Source organism: Vipera berus, assembly GCF_964194415.1.
Source record: "Vipera berus genome assembly, chromosome: 11".
NCBI lineage: Eukaryota > Metazoa > Chordata > Lepidosauria > Squamata > Viperidae > Vipera > Vipera berus.
The window spans coordinates 21,746,927-21,769,313 of NC_138214.1; the positions used below are offsets into that span (position 1 = coordinate 21,746,927).

At 43.5% G+C, this 22,387-nt stretch overlaps 1 protein-coding gene across 2 annotated transcripts in view; it reads left to right on the top strand.

Moving 5' to 3' along the window:
• ATP7A (ATPase copper transporting alpha) overlaps window positions 1–22,387 on the top strand; it is a 53,467-nt gene that overhangs the window by 8,836 nt on the left and 22,244 nt on the right. For both annotated transcript variants that reach the window (XM_081336946.1, XM_081336945.1), the window contains 15 exons: window positions 3,938–4,077; window positions 6,420–6,909; window positions 8,113–8,856; window positions 11,476–11,700; window positions 12,593–12,756; window positions 13,817–13,978; window positions 14,404–14,480; window positions 14,629–14,854; window positions 15,593–15,826; window positions 16,500–16,591; window positions 16,959–17,086; window positions 17,187–17,341; window positions 17,693–17,827; window positions 20,999–21,193; window positions 21,348–21,530. In XM_081336946.1, the coding sequence (XP_081193072.1) occupies window positions 3,940–4,077; window positions 6,420–6,909; window positions 8,113–8,856; window positions 11,476–11,700; window positions 12,593–12,756; window positions 13,817–13,978; window positions 14,404–14,480; window positions 14,629–14,854; window positions 15,593–15,826; window positions 16,500–16,591; window positions 16,959–17,086; window positions 17,187–17,341; window positions 17,693–17,827; window positions 20,999–21,193; window positions 21,348–21,530 (3,348 nt within the window). In that variant the 5' untranslated portion in view covers window positions 3,938–3,939. The remainder of the gene's footprint in view (window positions 1–3,937; window positions 4,078–6,419; window positions 6,910–8,112; window positions 8,857–11,475; window positions 11,701–12,592; window positions 12,757–13,816; window positions 13,979–14,403; window positions 14,481–14,628; window positions 14,855–15,592; window positions 15,827–16,499; window positions 16,592–16,958; window positions 17,087–17,186; window positions 17,342–17,692; window positions 17,828–20,998; window positions 21,194–21,347; window positions 21,531–22,387) is intronic.

Below are 22,387 nucleotides of genomic sequence, written 5' to 3' on the forward strand. Positions count from 1 at the left end.
TTTAAGTTGAATATGATTCTAGCATGATAGCAAAACAGGAAGTAAAGCAGGGGGTCTTTGCTTGAATATTATTTGTGCAGGTCTAAATTGAAGAAATTCTGATTTACTCCCCATGTTATTTAAAGGGCTTGGTTAGATTTGACTCTGTTGTGAAAATTGTTTTCTCTTTTCTCCAGAGAGTTCTGAAAATATGTGCCTGGTCCCTGGTTAGGTTCAGTGAATTATATATAATTACATTGTACCTAACATTCCTCGAGTCACGGAAATACTCAAACAATTCTTATAATTTTATCTCTAGCCTGCCTTTGTTTTTATCAGCTACCCAGTCCTTTTGAACTTTTTAAAAAGAAGCCTGCCTCTGTCTAGAGCACTGTTTCTGAACCTTGGCAACTTTAAGGTGTCTTAGCTCCCAGAAATCCAGCTGGGGAATTTTGGGAGTCAGGCCCCATGCATCTTAAGGCAAGCGGGATGGGGAATGATGTCTACACATATTAAAGTTGCCAAGAGTTTCTCTTGAATGGAGCTGAAGTCCAAAGGTCTGGTGCTGCTTTGTCATTTGGAGAGAACATACAGGTAGTTCTTGATTTATGACTGCAATTGAGCCCCAAGCAAGACAGTTGTTAAGTGAGTTTTGCCCTGTCTTGTGACCTTTCTTGCCATAGTTGTTATGTGGGTTGCTGCAGTTGCTAAGTTAGTAACATAATTGTAAAGTGAATCACCCTTCCTCATTGACTTTGCTTGTCAGAAGGTTGCACCCGGAGGCTTCAGATGGTGCAGAATGCAGCTGCGCGGGTTGTGATGGGAGCTTCCCGATACTCCCATATTACACCCCTCCTGCGGGAGCTGCATTGGCTACCAGTTGCCCTCCGGGTGAGATTTAAGGTGCTGGTACTTACCTTTAAAGCCCTACATGGCTTAGGTCCGGGATACTTGCAGGACCATCTGCTGCCGGGAACAAATTCCCATCGTCCAGTACGCTCACACAGAGAAGGCCTCCTCAGGGTACCGTCAGCTAGGCAATGTCGGCTGGCGACCCCCAGGGGGAGGGCCTTCTCTGTGGGAGCACCAACCCTATGGAATCAGCTCCCCCCTGAGCTTCGGATAGCCCAAAACCTCCAATCCTTTCGCCGCGGCCTCAAAACACACCTGTTCCACCAAGCTGACCTAGACTGACAGGCATCTTAATTAATTTATATTTAGTATTTTTAATTCATTTTTAAATTCTCTAATTTTTTATTGCACTGATGTTCTCAATTTCATTTATCTTGATTTATGCACTTATTATATGTTTTATTGTGAGCCGCCCTGAGTCCTTCAGGAGATAGGGCGGGATATAAATCCCATCAATAAATAAATAAATAAATAAAAGGGGAACACGCGGCCCTGGGACACGGCGACCGTCATAAATACATACCAGTTAACAAAGTGTCCAAATTTTGATCATGTGAGCACCGGGATGCTGCAATGGCTGTATGAAAACCGGTCATCAGTCACTTTTTTCAGCACCATTGTAACTTTGACAATCACTAAACAAATGGTTGTCTAAGTCGACTATCTATGCAGCCTCCCTTCTGACAGGCAGTCGGGCCCGTCCAAATTCTGCTTCGTCTAGTCACCTCATGAAAGGAGTTTATTTGCAGGGGCTACTCACGCAATGTCACTTTTTCGGGGCCAAACCTGTGATAATGCTTAATGAGTGGCAGTTCCAGCTGTCTCAACAGCACCGCTGTGCTCGGGATCCCTTGGCAACCAGCCCAGATCTCCAAGTGCCACAGGATCATGATTTACAGTCTACCCTGCCAGTGTCCCACAAGCCTAATCAGCGAGGAAGTCGGAGGTCGGGGAGGCCTTGGCTTAATGTACTAATAATGGTGCCTGGTCATAGGAGAGCAGGCTTGATGACCACGTCATTTAAGGACAGAAATTCCTGTCCCAGTTAGTTTCGTTTGAGTCAGAACTACCTATATTAGATTTATATCTAAATATTTCAGATAGCACATGCGGCCCACCCTCTGCTTCTGTTCCTCCTAACAAGGATCCTTACTGGCTGGGCCAAAAGAGGGTTCTGATCAGTGCCAGTGCAAAGGTTAGCCCTAACACGTCACTCTCATGGTTTTGAATATAATGTGCGCAAAAAAAATCCAGCCACGGTGTACTTTAGTTGGACCTTTTTCCCAGTTAGGCTTATTATTTATATGGAAACTTCCTTTGTTAAAGCTTCATTTGCACCTGCTGCTTAATTGCCCAGCTAAAATTCTAAATCTGTAATTGCTTTTAAAATGAGCTTAAAAATTTTGGAGTCATTGTTTTGTAATAACAGATGCTTTCATACTCGGTAAACTATAAACAGCAGGTGAAGGGGAAATGCTTAAAAAAACTTTGCCTTAGAGATCATTGAAATTATTTAGATCATTATTGAGTTGGCTAATCAAGAATAGGAATAACCTTTTTTTCTGCTATCATTTCTGTGTTCTGCTGAATCTTGTGGAGAGAGTTTGGGGTATACTATTAATTACCAAGCTAATTTTAGAAACCAGCCATAGATTAGTAGGAAAATTGATTCCAGTAATTTTATAATGTGTACTATTAAATATCTAGGTAATATTCAGTCTTTATTTACTGAATCAGAACCATATTTCGGGATTTAGAGAACAACTCTCAATGCTCCTGCCTACTTTTTGTTTAGCAAAGGAAAGTTGGAGTATCTTTATCTGCTTCCGAATGGAGAGGAATTGAAAGCATGCCCCAATATCACATCCACATTTAGTTATGGATTTTATTCAATCTAGATTATGACTGTCAGACCTGCCCAAGACAATCATTTCAGGAAAGCAGACTCTCAACTGCAGTTGATTGAAGTGAACAGAACTTTTACTAAAGATGTTGGTTGCAGGAAGTTCCCGCTCACCAGTACAGAGAGCCAAACCCAACGTTCCCCATCCCACCCCGCAATGTCCGGTCCGTTGCCACCCAATCCGGGATCTCCGAGATGTTGTGGGAAACTCTGGGTTGTTTAGGCTGCTAGAATTTCACACCAGAGCAAGCAGCCTTGAAGATGCCCAGCATAACCGGTAGGAACAGCTGTGGTCTTCTTCATATGTCAGCTCCCCCTCCCCATTTCCCACCATTAGATACAACAGTGTGGATTGCCCCAAATGCCTCCCCCCTGCCTTCCCCTTTGATGGCAGGGCGCCAGCAAGGCGCCAGGCCAGTGATGGAGATCCTGACAGTGACTTCTGCTGTGTCGTTCCTAAGGTGGTTTGCATTGAATTATACCCAAACGCACCCAGACAGGTATGCACCTCAAGCACACTCTATGCTATCTAGAATCCCCAATTATTTGCTTGAACAATAAGCATGGAGTAGGTCTGCTTTCAGTTCTGCAGATCACAGGGGAAGGTGGATAAAAATCTTTACACATTCTGGATGATCGAGTACTGTCACTCTGAGAATTAATGTAAACAAAAGCTTAGTCATATAGAGTAATTGCATATTCCACATTTGTTATTTCGGCCACTCCTCTGAGGGTTTTCCACATGCCAGTGAGAATAAACTTGTCATCCTTGTATCTGTTCTTGCTTCTTTTGAGCCACCCCGGCTACTTCTCATTAGCATCTGTAATGCCTTACTTTTGGAAATAGATGGTGTAATTTACACTCCCCTTGCCACACCCTTTGCTTTGCTTATTTATACATTCATTTCGTTGCTGTTCTGCCTCTTTCTGTGCTCCGAGCAGCTCAAGGCAATGAACACCCCCTTTTCTTTCTGTTTTCCAACAGCCCCGTGAATCAAGCTAGGCAAAGAATTGATGTCTGACCTATTATCTGGTCTCCATTGTTCCCGTGGGGTTTTTTGTAGATGTTCTGTCGATTCAGTGTAAATGGATCTGATTTGTGTCTTTGATTTGTGCCATTACCTTTTTCTTTCTAATTTTCAGGCATGCAAAAAGATAAAAGAATGGATCCATCATCAGGGGCCAGATCAATTGTTGTTCATGTGGAGGGAATGACCTGCAGTTCTTGCGTACAGACAATTGAACAACATGTTGGGAAACTAAATGGAGTTCATATCATTAAAGTAAGTAATTTTGTTTTTATTACAGACGGGAGGCTGGATGGGATGAGGCAATGTTGGTCTGCTTTGCATGCTGCTTAGAATAATCTTGACAGGTTTCTGCCTTAGATTCAGTATTCTTAAGAGGGGGTGGGGGAGGACGGTGCAATTCAGAGAGGCTGAATTTGGTTATCTTCCGTATAATTGGCAGTAAATCAATCCATGATACTATAGCTAAAGGCAGAAGAAAGAAACTACAATATTTTAAAATGATTACATTTGTGTAATTAGATTACATGGGGGCTTCTAGGCTGTGTTTTGCCTATGGCAAATAGGAAATTTGCTGTTAATTCAATGGGCTTCCCAGTAATGTCCATTTGCCCTTTTAGAAATTGAAGCAGCAGGATACGTTGACAGTCTGCTGAAAAACAAAACAGATTTTAGATATTATAAGAAAGTTTCTGATGTCAGTAAGTCTGTGAGGGCTAAAAGTTCAGAGAAAAAGTTCCTCCTACTTGTTGCAATCTTTGTATCTCAGCGGAATCCTGACTTTTGCCAAAGAATCAGGGGCCATGTTCCTACCTACCAATGCTGCATATTTTACAACAGTGAAGAGGCTAAGATGAGTAGAGGTGCTTGTTTCGCTAGAAGAAGCTCTCAGGTACAGCCTGTCTGTTTTAATCGCAGCCAGGCATTCCACCCAGCAGAAGAAGAGGGAGAGGCTTTTTCTACTGTTTGTTCTGTGCAGAGCTCAGGTTTGGATGGAGAAGTCACGGGTGTGGAAGGAACCTTGGGATGCGAAATGGAATTTTTGGTCTGCTGGGACTTATAACTCAGTAATCCAGCAGAGTCTAAACTTAGGTTGGGAAAGCCTGTATCCCATTGTACTTCCCTCGTGGAAGCTAGCCTAGACCTTGCATGTGTGCCTTGGCATGTGTTATTCCGTTACAGTGTCTCTGGCACATAAAATAACATTTAAGTTTCTAAAATAGCTGCAATGTTCTGACATTATCAAATGTCGCAAGATGCGAGAGTTTGGGGGAGAATCCCAATGTGTTCTGAGATTTGGCAGAAGATTGAGGCCTTTTAAAAAAACATTTTGTTTTGGTGTCCAGACCTCCTGTGGCACTTTCCCGGTACACCTGTGGTCTCCGGACTACAGGTTGGAACGGTCGTTCTCTGCTTAAGACTCAAACTATTGTAGTCTCTTTTGCTATGGATTAATGGAAGAAAATCAGGGTAATAATCATAAGGTTGTTTTGGGAGGAGTCCTGCAAGGGAAGCTACGCAGGGCTTTGATTATCCACCTCCCTAGCCCAGTTCCTTTTGCCTTTGGACACTTGGCGTGGGACCTGTCCTGAGTGGAACCCTTCACTCAGCTGCCCCAGATTCCAGAAGAATAAGTCAAGCTATTTAGCTTAGCTCCTTTAGTTTCTCCTGCAGGCTTGATCACCATCACCTTTCCCTTTTTGAATGTACAGTACATTTCTGACTTGCCATATCATCCAGACAGTGTTTAATTCCTTATTTCTGGTGTGTTTGTAACTTTTTATTAAGATATTAATATATTTTGCATTAAACCTATCATTAGCATACTAACTTTAAACTACATGGCAGTTTGTGTCATGCCTGAAAGAGCAGGGGCAGATCCATTTAACTGATGCCCCTGCTAAGTTAGCACCTGCTGGGAGTAGATATGGGTCAATAGAATCCTTAGTTCACGTGGCTACGTAGAGATTCCTGGCTATCTCTCTTTAACTCCATCCCCAGATTCTGCTACTCCTTCCCTTAAAGTTTGCTTTTCTTGTGTTCAATGTGTGTGAAATTTCAAAGCTCATTTTCCTAGTTAAATACTCACCAGTTATATGCCACGGAATACTTTTAAAAATTGAGGAAGGGGGTTGTTCCGTTCATCCCAACCTATGACTCTATACACAGCCCACCCAATGTAGCATTAAATGTAATATGTTCCATATCAGCCACCTATTTAACTTTCTGGGCATGACAGTTGGAGATTAGGCTAATCTTTATCTGTCATTGCTATACTGTATATAGATTGTAATGTATACTTAAGGCACTGTAGAAAGTTCATGTGAGAAATGTATACTGTATTATTGTGTGAGAGATTTCTGAAATAGTTTTCCTGCTTTTATTGTAGTTCACCCTGTAGCTAGTCGTCTTGTCTTACAAATAAATCCAAGTTAATTTATGGTTTCATAGGTACCGCCTTACACTTCCTTCTCAGGTGAGTGAAATTTCCATTCAGGGTGTCAGTGCAATAAGCCAAAGCTGCTTGACATGTTAATGCCAGTTTAAGATGATCTTAATCTTGCTTAGCTCAGTTGCCTTTTCTCTTTCTCTGCAAGGTTTCTCTGGATGATAAGAATGCCACCATTATTTACAACCCCAAAGAGCAAATTCCAGAGTCGCTCCAGGAAGCCATTGAAGACGTGGGCTTTGATGCTGTTCTTGAGCAGGCTAACCCACAGTTCGTTCCACATGACACCACTTTCCTTACCGTTCCCACCCAGGCAGCATTAACCTGTGAACAGATTCGTATCGACCTCCTAAAGATCAAAGGCATTCTGGATGTGAAAATCTCTTCTGACAAAACCACTCTAGTTGTAACCTTTATCTCTTCTATTCTAAATAGCAAGCAGATTAATCAAATAGTACCGGGATTAATTTTGGATAATATAATCCAAGATAAAAGTCAAGGAACATGTGAAGATGTAAGTTTAAACCAAATAAATGACGTGGTGCTAAGAATGAAAATAGAGGGGATGACCTGCCACTCCTGTACTAGCACCATTGAAGGAAAAATTGGCAAATTGCAAGGGGTCAAGCGAATTAAAGGTAATTAAAAATAGAGCACTTTTATAGCTTTCGTCCTTTTAAACTGTTTTCATCAATTCTCCAGTATAACCTAAATATGCAAGTTAACTTCCAAGAGGTACAAAATATGGACGACAGTTCTGTTTATGGAGAAATTTGTCTGCAGGTCCCTCATAAAGCCACCATTCAAAAAAGTACAGTATTAACATCCAACCTTCTGTATTCTAAAACAGAACTGAGAAACCCAACCTTTGCTGCAAACATACAGATTTGAAATAATTTACCCCTCTCGTTCTAGCAAGTCACTAGGACTAGGGAGAACAGGGGATGGTGGTTCTTTCAAAACTGGAAGAAGTTTTTCTAGCAGTAGAGACTCATCCGGCCTCCATAGCATGATGTAACTGCTGCAGAGCCTGGCACTTCCTCTCCAAGAGCTAAATTCCACTCTTTGCTCTGTGATTTATTTCTGTTGCCTGCTCCTCCAGACTCTTCTAGCTGAACAAATGGAGGCTTTCCAGGTAAAGCTGCACAAAATTACTGAATAGTCTAACCCCAAAATGGCCTGTGTCAAGGACTCTGGAAGTGACCTCTTGGAAAGGCGTTTCAGAACACTCACAGCTACTTCTGGGCTGCTTGGGAGTAGCAGTGTGCAAACTGTTGCAGCTGGTTTTAGGCGGCCCATGCGTGAGCTGTTACCAAGCTTTTCCAATCATGCTCAGGATGAAATAGCTGTTGAGCTGCTTTTCCAGGCCGGGAATGAACAAGTGCAGCAAAAACCCCTAAGAGATTAATTCTCAACTCTAGCAACTTTAAGATGTGAGGACTCCAGAATTCCCCAGCTGGCCATTCTGGCTGGGAGATTCTGTGAATTGAAATCCCCACCTCTTAGAGTCATCAAGGTTAAGAAGCTCTGCCCAAGGACATCAGGAACGGGGATCAGAGAGAGAGTGGGAAGATCAGGCGGTCGGCTGCTTGGTGGGACATGCTGAGAGCTGCGATGGGGAGAGAGGAGCAGACTGCACGTTTCTTCTCCTTGTGGGCCCTCCTCTACTCAGGACCACCCACTGCCAGGACACAGCAGTCTCTGGGCTAGGCTTTAAGTATCCTGATTTCCAGCTCCTCGAGTTGACTAGACCATTAACCTACAGAAAATCCTTTCATGGATAAATACTTTGTGGACTATCAAAAGAGAATCATGCAAAGCCTTTTTCATTTGTCTTTTAGTCTCCCTGGATAATCAGGAAGCCACAGTCACCTATCAGCCTCACATCATTACATCCGAAGAAATAAAAAAGCAAATAGAAGCGGCAGGGTTCATCGCCTCCGTAAAGAGAATGGCTAAACCCCTCCCCTTCGGCTCTGTTGACATAGAGCGGCTCAAGAATAGCCAGAGCAAAGGCTCGGAAACGACATCGCAGGACAATGCAGAAGACAAGCTGAACACGAAGACCGTCACCTTCCGGGTGGATGGCATGCATTGTAATTCGTGTGTGTTCAATATTCAGAGTAGCCTATTGGCCCTTCCTTCGGTGACCAGCATCGCGGTGTCTTTGCAAGAGAAGTCGGCCGTTGTCCAGTATAACCCCAGCCTCATCAGTCTCGGTGTGCTCAGAAGAGCAATTGAAGCCGTCTCCCCGGGGACTTTCAAGGTCTGTGTTTTGGATGCACACGAAAATGCCGAGTGTCTGAACAACTCCAAATCTCCATTGAAGTCTTCTTTTCCGGGAGCTGTTCACGGCATCGGGCCTCATCCCCTGACACTGGTGACCATCATCCATATAGAAGGAATGACTTGCAATTCATGCGTGCAGTCAATTGAGGGACTCATTTCACAAAAACCTGGTGTGAAGTCGGTCTGTGTGTCGTTGCGGGATCATAATGGGACTATTGAATATGACCCAACACTGACTTCTCCAGCCGATTTAAAAAACTCCATTGAAGACATGGGCTTTGATGCCTCCCTAGCTGGTAAGATATTCCTTAGATTTCAGGTCGTCTTGAGAAGACATCCACAGCCATTTCTTTAGGAGAAAGATTTCTTGGAGGGGAGGCATTATGGGGACAGTATAATAATTTCCTTAGCGGGACTGGCTTAAGCGGGTGGCAGTGCCGAAGTCCTGGGTTTTCAGGCCAGTCAGTCCACCCAGAAGCTCATCTAGCCAAGGGCAGGATCAGGCCAGGAAGGACTGGTAACCATTGTGCCTACGGTAAATAGCTTAGCTTAGCTTAGTTTGCTTTTGCTTTGCTTTTTGCTTTTTTCCTTGTTTCGTTTTGGGTGGTTTGTTTCACAACTTTTGTAACGATCCTACAACATAGTGTTGTCCTGACTCCGCCCAATTCATTTAACCTGAATTTTCCTTAACACAAATTTAAAGGTCAGCATTGCATGTTTATTTTATTTATTTATTTATATTTTATTTTATTTTATTTTAATTCCATTTATATCCCGCCCTTCTCCGAAGACTCAGGGCGGCTTACAAGCTTAGCAGTCACAACTTTCTGAGTAGCAAGTGGCTGTTTCTTTTCTTTTTTGACCAGCCAATTTGTCATCTTATTCCTCTGTAGGGAAGCCACTCTTGGTGCCGTTAGGGGAGGCGGGATAGGGAAGGCGCAGGATCCTTCTGGTTGTGCTGTCCACTTGTCCAGAAAATGACTTGGATCCCCATGACTTGCTCTGCTCTGCATGCCGTGTCTTATGATTAGAGGTGGTGAATGGTGATTGGTAACCTCCTTTCAGCTACCTTAGAACCCTGGTTATACTAGGGTTTTTGGGGAAAATGCAGAAATTCTCCATATTTCAGTATCTTCTGAGAAAACTCAAGGAAAACAAAAGGAATGTAGGAGCAAGTCCAGTTTCCTTGCTGTTTGCAGTTTTCCTTTGCACCCAGACAAAGCCTAAGGTTCCCAGGCAGCATTTGCCTGGAGCATTTTCATTCTGCAGTCCGCACTTAAGACAGTAGCAAGGGGCTCTGGGTGGAGATGTGCATCTTTTGGGCTCATGGGACACATTTGGAGTTTGGGGAGATTCCTGAGTCAAATCAGTGTGGTGTTACAAAAAAAAATATGAATCATGGCTTAAGACTAGTGAGTCCCCCATTTAACTCCTCCTGTGCCATGGAACCTTCCTGGCTGATTTTTATCTAGTCTAGTTGTGCTCTCTCAGTCCAACCCGCCTAACTGGGTTGGTGCTGTGGGAGAAAATTGGAGAAAGGAGGGCTGTGAGAGAGGCCTTGAATTTCTGGAGAAAAGACAGCAATGCATCTAACTGATAAATATAAAGGACTCTTTCACAACATGACAACCATGATAGGCTGGCCAGCTCCAAGTCACCCGGTGCTTTCTTTCCTAATCCTGCCTCTTTATGAGGTACCCAGCCACACTTCTGGAGAGAAAGTAGGAGCATATCTATTGCATTATTTATTTCTATCTACTCCAGACATGTCAAACACAAGGCCCGGGGGGGGCAGATCCGGCCCGCGAAGTGGTTTCATGCGGCCTGCGAAGCCATCCTGGAAACAGTGAGGGAACGGCCCCCACTGCCTTGCCCCTGGCCCAGAGACCCTCAGATCTGTCCCACTCCTGCCCAGGCCCCCATAGGCACCCTTGATGCGAACGATGTAGAGCTGGCCATGCTCACCCAGTAGGCCATACGCACTCTAGCCACGCCTACCCAGCAGGCCACGCCCACCCAGGCCACACCCACCCGGCCCCCTGAGGGCAACCGTCATGCTGATGCAGCCCTCAATGAAATTAAGTTTGACACCCCTGATCTACTCTATTAAGATGGGGGCACAGTGACCCAGTGGTTAAAGACGCTGAGCTTGTCAGCTGGAGAGCTGACAGCCCAGGTTTGAGACCTCAGCACTCTGTAAAAAGGTGAGTTCCCCTTACTTGCCCCGGCTTCTGCCAGCCTAGCAGTTTGAAAGCATGCAAATGCAAGTAGATTAGTAGGCACCGCTTTAATGGGAAGATAACAGCATTCTGGGCACCTTTGGTGTGTAGCCATCTTGGCCACATGACCATACAAACCCTCGGCCAAGAAATGGAGATAGGCACCGTAGCCCAGAATCGGACACGACTGACGGGAAAACCTTTATCTTTCCTGTATTAAGAAGGGCATGAAGGCTCAGCGGTCAAAGACACCATGGTTGTCAGCTGGAAAGCCGAGAGCCCGAGTTCGAGACCCAAGCGCTGCACTATGGGGTGAGCTCCCATCCTAGCCCCTGCCCAGTTCAAAAGCGTGCAAATGCGAGTAAATAAATAGGTACCAAGTGTAACAACATTCCAAGTGCTGTGGGTTATAGTCAGGCTGGCCACATGGCCATAGAAATGTCTGGACAACACCAGCTCCCTCGGCTAGGAAGCAGAGACGAGCACTGCCCTTAGAGTCTGACCCCACTGGACAGGGGAAATCTTTATCTACTGTATTAGTTTTACTTTTTAATTAAAAGCAAAATTCCTTAAAAACTAAAGTCAGGTAGGGCAGGGAGCTTAAGCGTCCGGAAAGATCAGCACATCTACTGTCATGAGAATGTAGTGTTTGAAGAGCTTGAACAGTGTTTTCTGCTGTTAATTTTCTGCTGCCAGTACCGCCAAGCCCAGAGCCCATGGTGCTAATCACTGAGCCTTCCAAGGAGAGGCTGGCTAAAACTCAAGAAGGCAAACTGCCCAAATCAGTTGCCCATCCCAGCCTGTGGCCAGTTCCCAACAGACCGGGTCAGAAGGCACCATCAAAATGCTACATTCAGATCACTGGCATGACCTGCGCTTCCTGCGTGGCAAACATTGAGAGGAATCTGAAGAGAGAAGATGGTAAGAAACCCTTCCCTAAGGCTGGTTAACGTTTGCTGGCACACCTGCAGTAAATTATGACTGATGTTGACCAGATCTCAGGTAAAGTCAGAAGGATGGCTGTTCTGATTTGAGCTCCTGCCGAAGGATGAGGCAGGGGCCCATGTGGTGCAAGCAGAGGAAGTGTCACGCCCCCCCCCTCCACCACCGCCCATGCAGGTTTTAACATTTGGTCTTTGAGTGAGGGATCTTATCTGATTCACTTGGACCGTAAGTCACCCTTTTTCCCCTGAAGGTTGTCATTGAGAGTTCAGAAGTTACACTGTGCTAGAGTTTTTCCAAATTTCATGTTCCGTATTTGTGGAGAATAAAAGGAATCACCCGTAAAAGGAGTCCCACAAATTAAGGTGTTGGGGAGCAACAGCACCACACCACACCCTGGACCTGGGCCATGAGGTGTCCTAAGAAAATAAGTTTCACACTGACGAAAACAGTACAGCATACTGATTATTTTTCCAGTGTTTTCCCCATGCCATCACTCTGCTAAACAACTAATTCCTACAACACTATTCAAACCACTTAGTAAAGCTCCTCATCGTTCCTATTACCTATTTCCTTGTTTTCTTATGACTATAACTTTGTGGCTCGTATCTCATGATTTATATTGTTTTATTTAGTATCCTAGTATGATGTATGTTGTTTGCTTATCTAGTATCTTATCACTAAGTGTTGCACCTTATGATTTATGTTGAATGTATTTTTATGTTGATTATGATCATGATTTATTACTGTTGCTTATATGTAAACTGAGAACTTATGCACCAGAGACAAATTCCTTGTGTGTCCAACCACACTTGACCAATAAGGAATTCTATTCTATTCTATTCTTATTCTTATTTTATTCGGTTTCTAGGAATATGCTCTGTGCTCGTTGCCCTGATGGCTGGGAAGGCTGAAGTGAGATACGACCCTTCCATCATCCAGCCCCCGACTGTAGCAGAGAGGATTAGAGAACTGGGGTTTGGTGCTCTGGTGCTGGAGGGTTATGACGAAGGAGATGGCATCTTGGAGCTGGTTGTAAGAAGATTGTTTCAGTATCAGTACATATGCAATTTTTATACCACGTGTGAAAAGGATGGAAGCACTTGAGGAGCTGCAGTATAGGAGGGCTTCTTAAAACGTGGAAGTCCTGCTGTTTGTTATGTCTAAGTGAGACCATATTGAAGTGGTAGAAGCAGCCCTCCAACTCTTCTTCCTCTTTAGGGGAACTTTCCCTGTCTAAATATGTTTAGGTGGGAATGTCCTTGAATATTTCCCCCTCAGAATTATAACAAAAAACCACTTCATTTTGCTGTCATATCTATTTTTGCCTGGGTACCAAAAAGTTTCTGACCTTAGTGGGAGAATTTTTTTTCCTTTCCTCAAACAGAAGCGTGCTCCTGTATATTTGCTTTTTTCTTAGTGTCCATGTCAGTTTTCCCCCTGTTGGTCAGGAAGGCGAAGGATGCCCTTTGCAGGCTAGGGCTGTATGCAGACTGGGAAACGCAGCTGCTAACGGAGAGAATGGGGAGGTGTTGAAATGCAGAGAAAAAAGCTGACTTTCCCAACTCCCCTCGAGTTTTCCTCTTCAGTGGATGGTTAAACTTCTTAATCATATCTATTTATCTGTGTCTAGTTTCCATTCTGTAGGGGCAGAAGGAGTGATTTGTCTGTTGGTTTTGCTTGTTTCCCACCTTTTATTATTTTTTACAAGCAATTCAAGGCAGCGAACATACCCAACATACTTTCCTCCTCCTGTTGTCCCCACAACAGCTGAGTTAGACTGAGTGTGTGTGACTGGCCCAAGTCACCCAGATGGCTTCCATGGCTAAGGCTGGACTAGAATTCACAGTCTCCTGGTTTCTAACCTGATGCCTTAACCACTAAGCCAACCGGCTCTATGTACCAGTTTGAAGAGCAGAGCAATTACAGAAGCAGAACAAGAGTAGTGATAAGCGAGGAGAAATCTTAGGGTTTTTTAGGGAATTTTATCACCTTTCATCATGGTCTCCTCTGATTCATTATTTATGAATCAGGCAGGCAAAATTACTCCTTAAAGAGACAATATTCTGCAAACAAAGGTTTTTTCCCCTCACAGGTAAGAGGGATGACTTGTGCCTCGTGTGTTCATAAAATAGAATCCACCCTTATGAAAACAAAAGGGGTCCTGTACAGCTCAGTGGCTCTTGCAACCAACAAAGCACACATCAAGTATGATCCAGAGATCGTTGGCCCTCGAGATATTATACAGATTATTCAGGTAAGTATTTTTGTCAGTGCAGTTTTGCTTTTTGCAAGCTTGCTATGTTTTGTTTTATTTACTAGATTTATTTTTCCCATAAAAGTCATTGTAACTAAGTAGAGGAAACTCATTGAAAAAGATACTGCATATGGAAGCTGGTTTGAAGTTAGAATTTTCTGATTCATTTTGTAGGTATAATGAAATGCTTAGGACAGAAACTTAGGTTCTCTCAGTTTGGTTTATGTTCTTATTCTCCCAATCCCCCTTATACCTCCTTATTTCTCATGTCTGTTTATTTACACTGAAAGCTTTTGCCAGTGTTCCATCGTTAATTTTATACCCTTCATTCTAAAGCAACATGTTTTGGGACAATGGAAGTATACGTCTTACTTTGGCTAAGATCTGTGTGGGAATGTGCACATTCACATTATGTCTCTTTCTAGAATCTAGGATTTAATGCTACATTGGTAAAGAAAGACCGATCTGCTAGCCACTTAGATCACAAGCAGGAAATAAGACAGTAAGTCCCTTTTTGTGTTTATAGCTTTGCACATGTCTTGGAACGTGATTTTTCCCATGACAGTATACTATATACTGTCTTTTGAAGTTTTACCTAACTTCTTAAGTTATGGTCTATTCTAATATTATCTTGTCCACTTATTATTTAGGTGGAAACGGTCCTTCCTCGTAAGCCTTATTTTCTGCATCCCCGTAATGGGGCTCATGATTTACATGATGGCCATGGACAGCCACATGTCGGCCATGTACAAGGCTTCTAACCTGACTCGAGAAGAAATAGAAGCTCATCACTCATCAATGTTTCTGGAGCAGCAAATTCTTCCCGGGTTGTCAGTTATGAATTTGCTCTCCTTTTTATTGTGTGTTCCTGTTCAGGCAAGTAGAAAGACACGCCGGTCATTCAGATGGTAGGGCATAAATGTCAGGCCCAAATTCCTTTTAGGGTTAGGTTGAGGACTGATTGCAATGCTTAATCTTGAAACACTGACTGGTCTCTTTGGGAGAGCAAGATGAGGGCTGCCCGTAGAGCTTAGGTAGAGCCCCTGGCTATCTGGATTGTCAGCAGAAAGTACAAAATGCCCAGTAGGCATCGGCCTTTAAAGTTCACATTTGACCGCACGCTTTCACTGCTCCCACCAAAAAACTAATCTAGAGGTAAACTTTATTTATTAAAACTATTAAAATAGTTTTCCTTTTCTACTCTTTTGAAAGAAAGTCAAAAGTAATTTTTTATCATGGCATTTCGAGCATCTCTGTCAAAGTTTTCGTTTTTTTCAGTATCATTTTCCCTTGATATATAGTGGGAGACTTTGCTTCCTGGTGAAAAACCTCTAGAACTACTAAACAAAATACATTTCACAATTATTCTGAATTGTGGGGGGTGGACAAGAAGAGGTTCCCCTGGAGCTCCCTGCTTGCCTCTTGAGAATCTGCCGCCAGTCCGCCAAGTCCGTGGTAGGCTGGATGTATCTTCTTGAGATGCCCAGGCTCAAGACTCGCAAAGGGGGAGGCATCTGTGCATTTTCTCCTGAAATTTGACAATGAACGATCATTTTGCTACCTGATTTCTCTGCTTCAGTGTAAATGTCCTGCTGATATTTGCTCTTCTTACAGTTCTTTGGAGGCTGGTACTTCTACATTCAAGCCTACAAAGCACTGAAGCATAAAACAGCCAATATGGACGTGCTGATTGTTCTAGCCACGACCATCGCCTTTGTCTACTCCTTTGCAGTGCTTCTGGTTGCAATGGCTGAGCGGGCAACGGCCAATCCTGTGACTTTCTTTGACACCCCTCCCATGCTCTTCGTGTTCATTGCGTTGGGGCGCTGGCTGGAGCACGTGGCTAAGGTCAGTGGGGCGGGTGGAGGGAGACCGTGGGAACGCTTTCAAGTTAGCTGCCCTGTTCCGTGCTTACCTGTGTTTAACTTCGATCTGGGTGATATTCAAAAACATGTTTCAATTGAAGAGAATGCATATAACAATAACATAGTACTACGCACGCAGACGCGCGCACACACACTATAATGAACATCAAAATGCTGGCTGCATCCCTCTCCTGCACCCTTTCTGCCTTCTTGAAGAAGGTCTGGAAGGGAGTTCAGGGGCATTTGTGTGCATTCAAGTGACTCACAGTTGTGCTTCCTCAAGAAGGATGTGGAGGGGAACGAGAGAGCGGCAGGGAGGCGAGGGGTCCGGCCATTGCACTGGGTGCCATCTTCTAGGGACTTTAGTCCTCAAATTTGCTCAAGCTGGAGGCTAATGAAAAATTTTTAATCTACCAGTGACTGGCATTGTAAACAGTTAACAAGCAAAAGTATTTCGAACAAATGTCACACTCCTAAAGACAAATGCCAAATGAAAGAAAAGATAGTTTCCCTTGGAACTTACTTAGATTTTCTCTTTCCTTGCTAGCTTGTGAGGAAAGTCTCTCGGTTAAAGACTTCTGGTTTAACCTGTGATTTTGATGCTTGCAGTGAATTTCTATGGTGCCCTGTATGTAAACACTTTTTCATCTTTTTAGGGTAAAACATCAGAGGCCCTCGCGAAGCTAATTTCACTACAAGCAACAGAAGCAACTATTGTTACTTTAGGTCCAGATAATATTCTCATGAGGTATTTCCAGTTCTGTAGTGTTTTTTAATGAAATGTTTATATGCTACAGTGGTTCGTCCCCTGTAATTACCTTGTAGTCTTTATTTCTCTATTGCACCACTGAAGGTAACATTCTGCCTATGCAGCTCAGTGTAAATTGTAAATGTTTGTAAATGAGACGAGTAGCAACCCAACACAAATTTGCACATAAACTCCCCAAAACATAATTTCAGCTGGGAACATCTTTACATTACTCTAGTCTCCTGCAGATGAAGAAGACTTTGAACAGGAATTTAAAAGAAAAGGGCATTTTGTTGTGTAGGATCTAACAATCTGAAATGCTACGTCGCTTCCATTGCTAAGTTTGAATGTTCTGACTTCTCTGCAGTGAAGAGCAAGTTGATGTTGAACTAGTTCAGCGGGGTGACATTGTGAAGGTGGTCCCAGGTGGCAAATTTCCCGTGGATGGCCGAGTGATTGAAGGACACTCTATGGTAGATGAATCGCTCATCACAGGCAAGCTGGAATGGGTTTTCATGGGCCCTGGACTCCGGGCTGGGGAGGGGGAAATTGTCAAAGAGTGCCCTCCATTTTGTTTTATTTCTGATCTACATAGGTGAAGCAATGCCTGTGACCAAAAAACCTGGCAGTTCAGTCATAGCAGGTTCAATTAATCAAAATGGATCCCTGTTGATCTCTGCAACCCACGTTGGGTCTGACACTACCCTCTGCCAGATTGTAAAGCTTGTGGAAGAAGCTCAGACATCAAAGGTATTTAGACTAATACGTTAGGTTTTGCTCCTGTTCGATGACCATGATTCAAGACAGCAGATTGGTAGCTTAAAGCCTGCTGCAGTAGATGGTTATATAATATGCCAAACTGGTCTATGCAGTGGGATTTCAGCAGAATTCTGTGTCTCCTTTTTTTGGGCCCTGCCAATAATTATAGCATCAGCAAAGTGTGAGTTAAATACCTTTCTCACTAAAAATCATAACCAATCAAGATATCAGTTATGCACATGTATATTATTTATTACAAACCTGCAGACTAAAAGCCAAACGAGCTCAGCTTCAAAAAAGAATGTTGAATTAATGTTGCTTCTTTTTCTCCCCTTCCTTTAGGCACCAATTCAGCAGTTTGCTGACAAACTGAGTGGCTATTTTGTTCCTTGCATTGTTGGTGTTTCTGTCATTACACTTCTTGCTTGGATTGTGATTGGCTTTGTCAATTTTCAAGTTGTGGAAACCTATTTTCCTGTAAGTCTCTTTCCTTTTGTTTTTAATTTTTGTGAAGAAATGACCTGCACAAGGTTACATCTTAGGCCCAGTACTCTTACAATGTTATGGGTTTCTTCTGAATAGTAAACAGCCACTTTTTGCTGATTTAGACAACACACTTCCTAAAATGTTGTTGTATAAATCATGGGGGGGCCATCTATGGATGGGGGAGCGGGGGAGAAGGTGGTCAAAAAAATCAATATGGTGCCAACAACTATGTGATGCCCCACCTCTTCTCTTTTCTATGTACATTGTATACATGTAAGGACCCGCTTCAAAACCTCATCCCAAGAAAGCAGGATTCTTGGAACAGATTCATTCCAACAGGAACTTTTATTAGGAGAAGCTGACAGCAGGCAAAGAAGGCAAGATCTGAGGGTTTCCCACTCAGATCAATAGGTTAAAAGAGCATCAAGCAAACCCCATCCCAATAGTTCATCCGGTCAGTTCAAACTAGCCGATCCCTAGGTGTTAAATCCGCTGTGGGAATGGAGCTGATAATGGAGGTTGTTCCCATGCCTGTGAAGACAATGTTGGGTCTTCACACCTTTTTCTTCCACCGTGAGAGATAAGCCAGAAGGCCGGAGGCACATTCCTTTCTCACCCCAAGTTGACATCAAGGGGAAACAGTTCAAAGAGCAAGCGGATAGAAACAGCAGAGAGGATGCATTTCAGCAAAGCGAAAGGAGAAATAGTGCGTTCCCTGGAGCCCCCCCTCCCCCCAGGAGAATGACAGAACCCACAGAAAGAACCTGAGAGGAACAGAACCCACCCCCTCCCCAGTAAAGAAATGGGTTATGAGACCCGTGCACATTTTTTAAAAAAAAGGGGTGGTGCTTTGGTCATGAGTCATCTGTTCTTTTGACATTTTGGACACACACGCCCGAGTGCCTGCAGGAATGCATTGTCAAATTGGTTGAAGGCTGATCAGCACCCCCAGGATCACTTGTTCTTAAGGGTACTCTTTATCAATGACTTAGATGAAGGAACTGAAGAGGAACTCATTAAATTTGCAGATGACACCAAACTGGCAGGAGTAGCCAACACCCCAGAAGACAAACTCAGGATCCAAAAAGATCTTGACAAACTTGAACAATGGGCCCTATCCAACAAAATGAATTTCAAGTTGGAGAAAAGCAAAGTTTTATATTTAGGCAGGAAAAATCAAAGGTACAAATACAGACTGGGCGAGACCTGGCTTAAAAACCATAACAGCAAGAAGGACCTTGGAGTCCTAGCGGATGACCAATTGACTATGAGCCAGCAGTGTGCAGCAGCAGCCAAAAAAGCTAATACAATCCTGGGTTGTATAAACAGAGGCATAGAATCAAGATCACATGAAGTATTAGTACCGCTTTATAAAACCCTAGTAAGACCACACCTGGAATACTGCTGCCGATTTTGGTCACCATATCACAAAAAAGACATTGAGAGTTTGAAAAAAATTCAGAGAAGACCAGCTAAGATGATCAGAGGCCTGGAGACCAAAACATACGAAGAACGGCTGCGGGATTTGGGTTTGGCTGGTCTAAAAAAAAGAAGAAATAGGGGAGACATGATAGCAGTGTTCCAGAGGGGCTTCCATAAAGAAGAGGGGGTCACGTTATTGTCCAAAGCACCAGAGGGCAGGACAAGAAACAATGGTTGGGAACTGACCAAAGAGAGAAGCAACCTGAAATTAAGGAGAAACTTCCTGACAGTGAGGACAGTCAACCAGTGGATCAGCTTGCCACCAGAAATCGTGGGCGCTCCATCACTGGCGGCTTTTAAGAAGAGACTGGACAGTCACTAGCCTGAGATGGTATAGGTTCTTCTGCTTGAGCAGGAGGCTACACTAGAAGACCTCCATGGTCCCTTTCTGCTCTGCTCCTCTCTACTCTACTCTACTCTATTCTATTCTATTCTAATTAACCAAAGGTTACTTTTCTTAACTATTGTTCGTATTCCCTATATTATGTATGATAGATCAATTTGCATTTAAATAGCAAAAAAAAATAGGAAATAAGATTCAGATGCATTAGATGCACGATTCATATAGTGGTGTTTTTAAAATGCTGCTTTGATTGTATTACTTACATTTACATTTTTGCTGATTTTTACCCAATATTTAAATGTGATTTATTTATTATCTTCTAAATCAGGGGTGTCAAACTGCCGGCCCACAGGCTGGATGCATCATCCGGAAGCCGCGCCCACCCCATTGCCAGCAATGGCAAACCATCCCGATACGTTGCGTGACATCACGTGACGTCGCGAGTTTGACATGTCTGTTCTAAACGCTAATAATTGCTAACTACACTTAAAAGGAGTCCTGCGTTCTAGTAAAGAAGAAAAGGAAAAAATAAGGAACACTTATTTTATAGGTCACGGAGTGGGAAAAGGACCGTTTTGACCATCAGTTGATCACCTGCTTAAAAAAAGAATAAATTGCATACAGAGGCAATGCAAGTTCACACTTTCTGTAATATTTTTTAATGCTGGATCACAACATTTAGTTGTATTCATGGTGGTTAGTGATGTGCTTATTATTATACCCAATTTTATGTAACCCTTGGAAGTTAGAGCAAGAGGCATTCCAAAGTTCCAAGGAAACCTCTTGAATATTTCTCTTTGCTGACATTTGAGGTCTGGCTCTAGCCTGACACTGTGGTGGCTGTTCCTATGGGCAGGTGGCCCCAGGCCACATGGGTCCTCCCAGGCCTTTGCTGTAGGGGAGGTAGCAGAGTCCTGAGAGTCTGTCAGAATTTTTCTCCGCCACACCTTCTACAAGACAAAATCAAGGCAGTTTGTTTCCCACACTTTCCTTTTTCTGTGTTGCTGTTACTTCTCCCTTTAATGTTTCATAACCTTCTACCCCTTCCCGTGGCAAGATCTGCATTCTTTCACACATAAACAGATGATCTATAAAATCAAGATGACTAGATTCACACTTCACACAAATCTGTGGTCAATTGAATACATTACAGTTGGCTGGGTTAATGCAAAATGCTAAACCATACACCATATTTTATATGCCACAACCGATGAGTTACCATAATTTGAAGCCAAAGAAGCTTGAGGGCAGCACAAGTTGTGACCTCATCAGACTTTGAACTCCAGCACTTTCTTTAAAATAAGTGTCCGTTCCGTCCTCTCTCTGTGTGCCAACAGGGCTATAATAGGAGCATTTCCAAAGCAGAAGTCGTGATCCGCTTTGCTTTTCAAGCCTCCATTACCGTGCTGTGTATTGCCTGCCCTTGTTCTTTGGGATTAGCAACTCCAACTGCTGTGATGGTGGGAACTGGAGTAGGAGCACAAAACGGCATCTTGATTAAAGGTGGAGAACCGCTGGAGATGGCACACAAGGTGAGAAAATGGAATGTCCTTTTTGCTTGAGTGGCAAAGGCGAAAAGATCTTACATCTTAACTTTGTCCAAGAATGTTATGAATCCTTCCCCCCCCCCAAGTATTTGTTGTTGTGTACAACTCTAAAGAGTGTGGCTATATGGGTGTTTTGCAGGTTAAAGTTGTGATGTTTGATAAAACAGGAACCATCACCCATGGAACTCCGGTGGTGGTGCAGGTGAAGATGCTAGTGGAGAGTAACCGGATACCACGCAAGAAAGTCTTGGCACTGGTGGGAACAGCAGAGAGCCACAGTGAGCACCCTTTAGGAGCAGCAATCACAAAATACTGCAAACAGGTAGAAGAGCGGATCGTAGAACGTAGAATCAGAGGTCTTCTAGTCCAACCCCCTGCTTAAGGCAGGAGGCCTTATACCATCTCAGTCAAATGGTTGCCCAACCTATTTTTGAAAACCTCCAGTGATGGAGCATTCACAACTCTGGGAGTCAAGTGTTCTATCGATGAATTGTTCTCACTGTCAGAAAATTCCTCCTTAGTTTTAGGTTGGATCCCTCTTTAATGATCTTCCACCCATGACTTCCTGTCCTGCCCTCCGGTGCTTTGGAGAAGAGCCCCTCCCCCTCTCAAGTACTGGAAGACAGTTATCATGTCCCACCTAGTCCTTCTCTTTGATAGGCTACACATTCCTAGGTCCTCAACCATTTATCCTATGATTTAGCCCTCAGATCCTTTATCACCTGCATTGCTCTTCTCTGCACACGTGTGTGGTTTCAGTGTCTTGTATCATTGTGGCCAGAACTTTATACAGTATTCAAGTGTAGCCTCACTAGTGCATTATAAAGTGGCACTGTCACTTCTCGTGATCTTGATGTAATCCCTGTGTTGATGCAGCCCAGGATTGCATTGTCTTTTTTGGCAGTTGCAGCACATTGCTGGCTCATACTTAAGTGCTGGTCCAGTAGGGTACCTAGATCTTTTTCACAGTTGCTACTGTTGTGCCAGGCACCACTTATTTTATACCTGTGCATTTGCTTTTTTCCTGCCTAAGTGCAGAATCGTGTTTTTCTCACCACTGAACTGCATCTTGTTCCAATAGGGTCCAATCCTCAAGATCCTTCTGAATCTTGAGCTTGTCTTTCAAAGTATCAGCAATTTCCCCAGATTGGTCTCATCTGCAATTTGATGAGTTCCCTT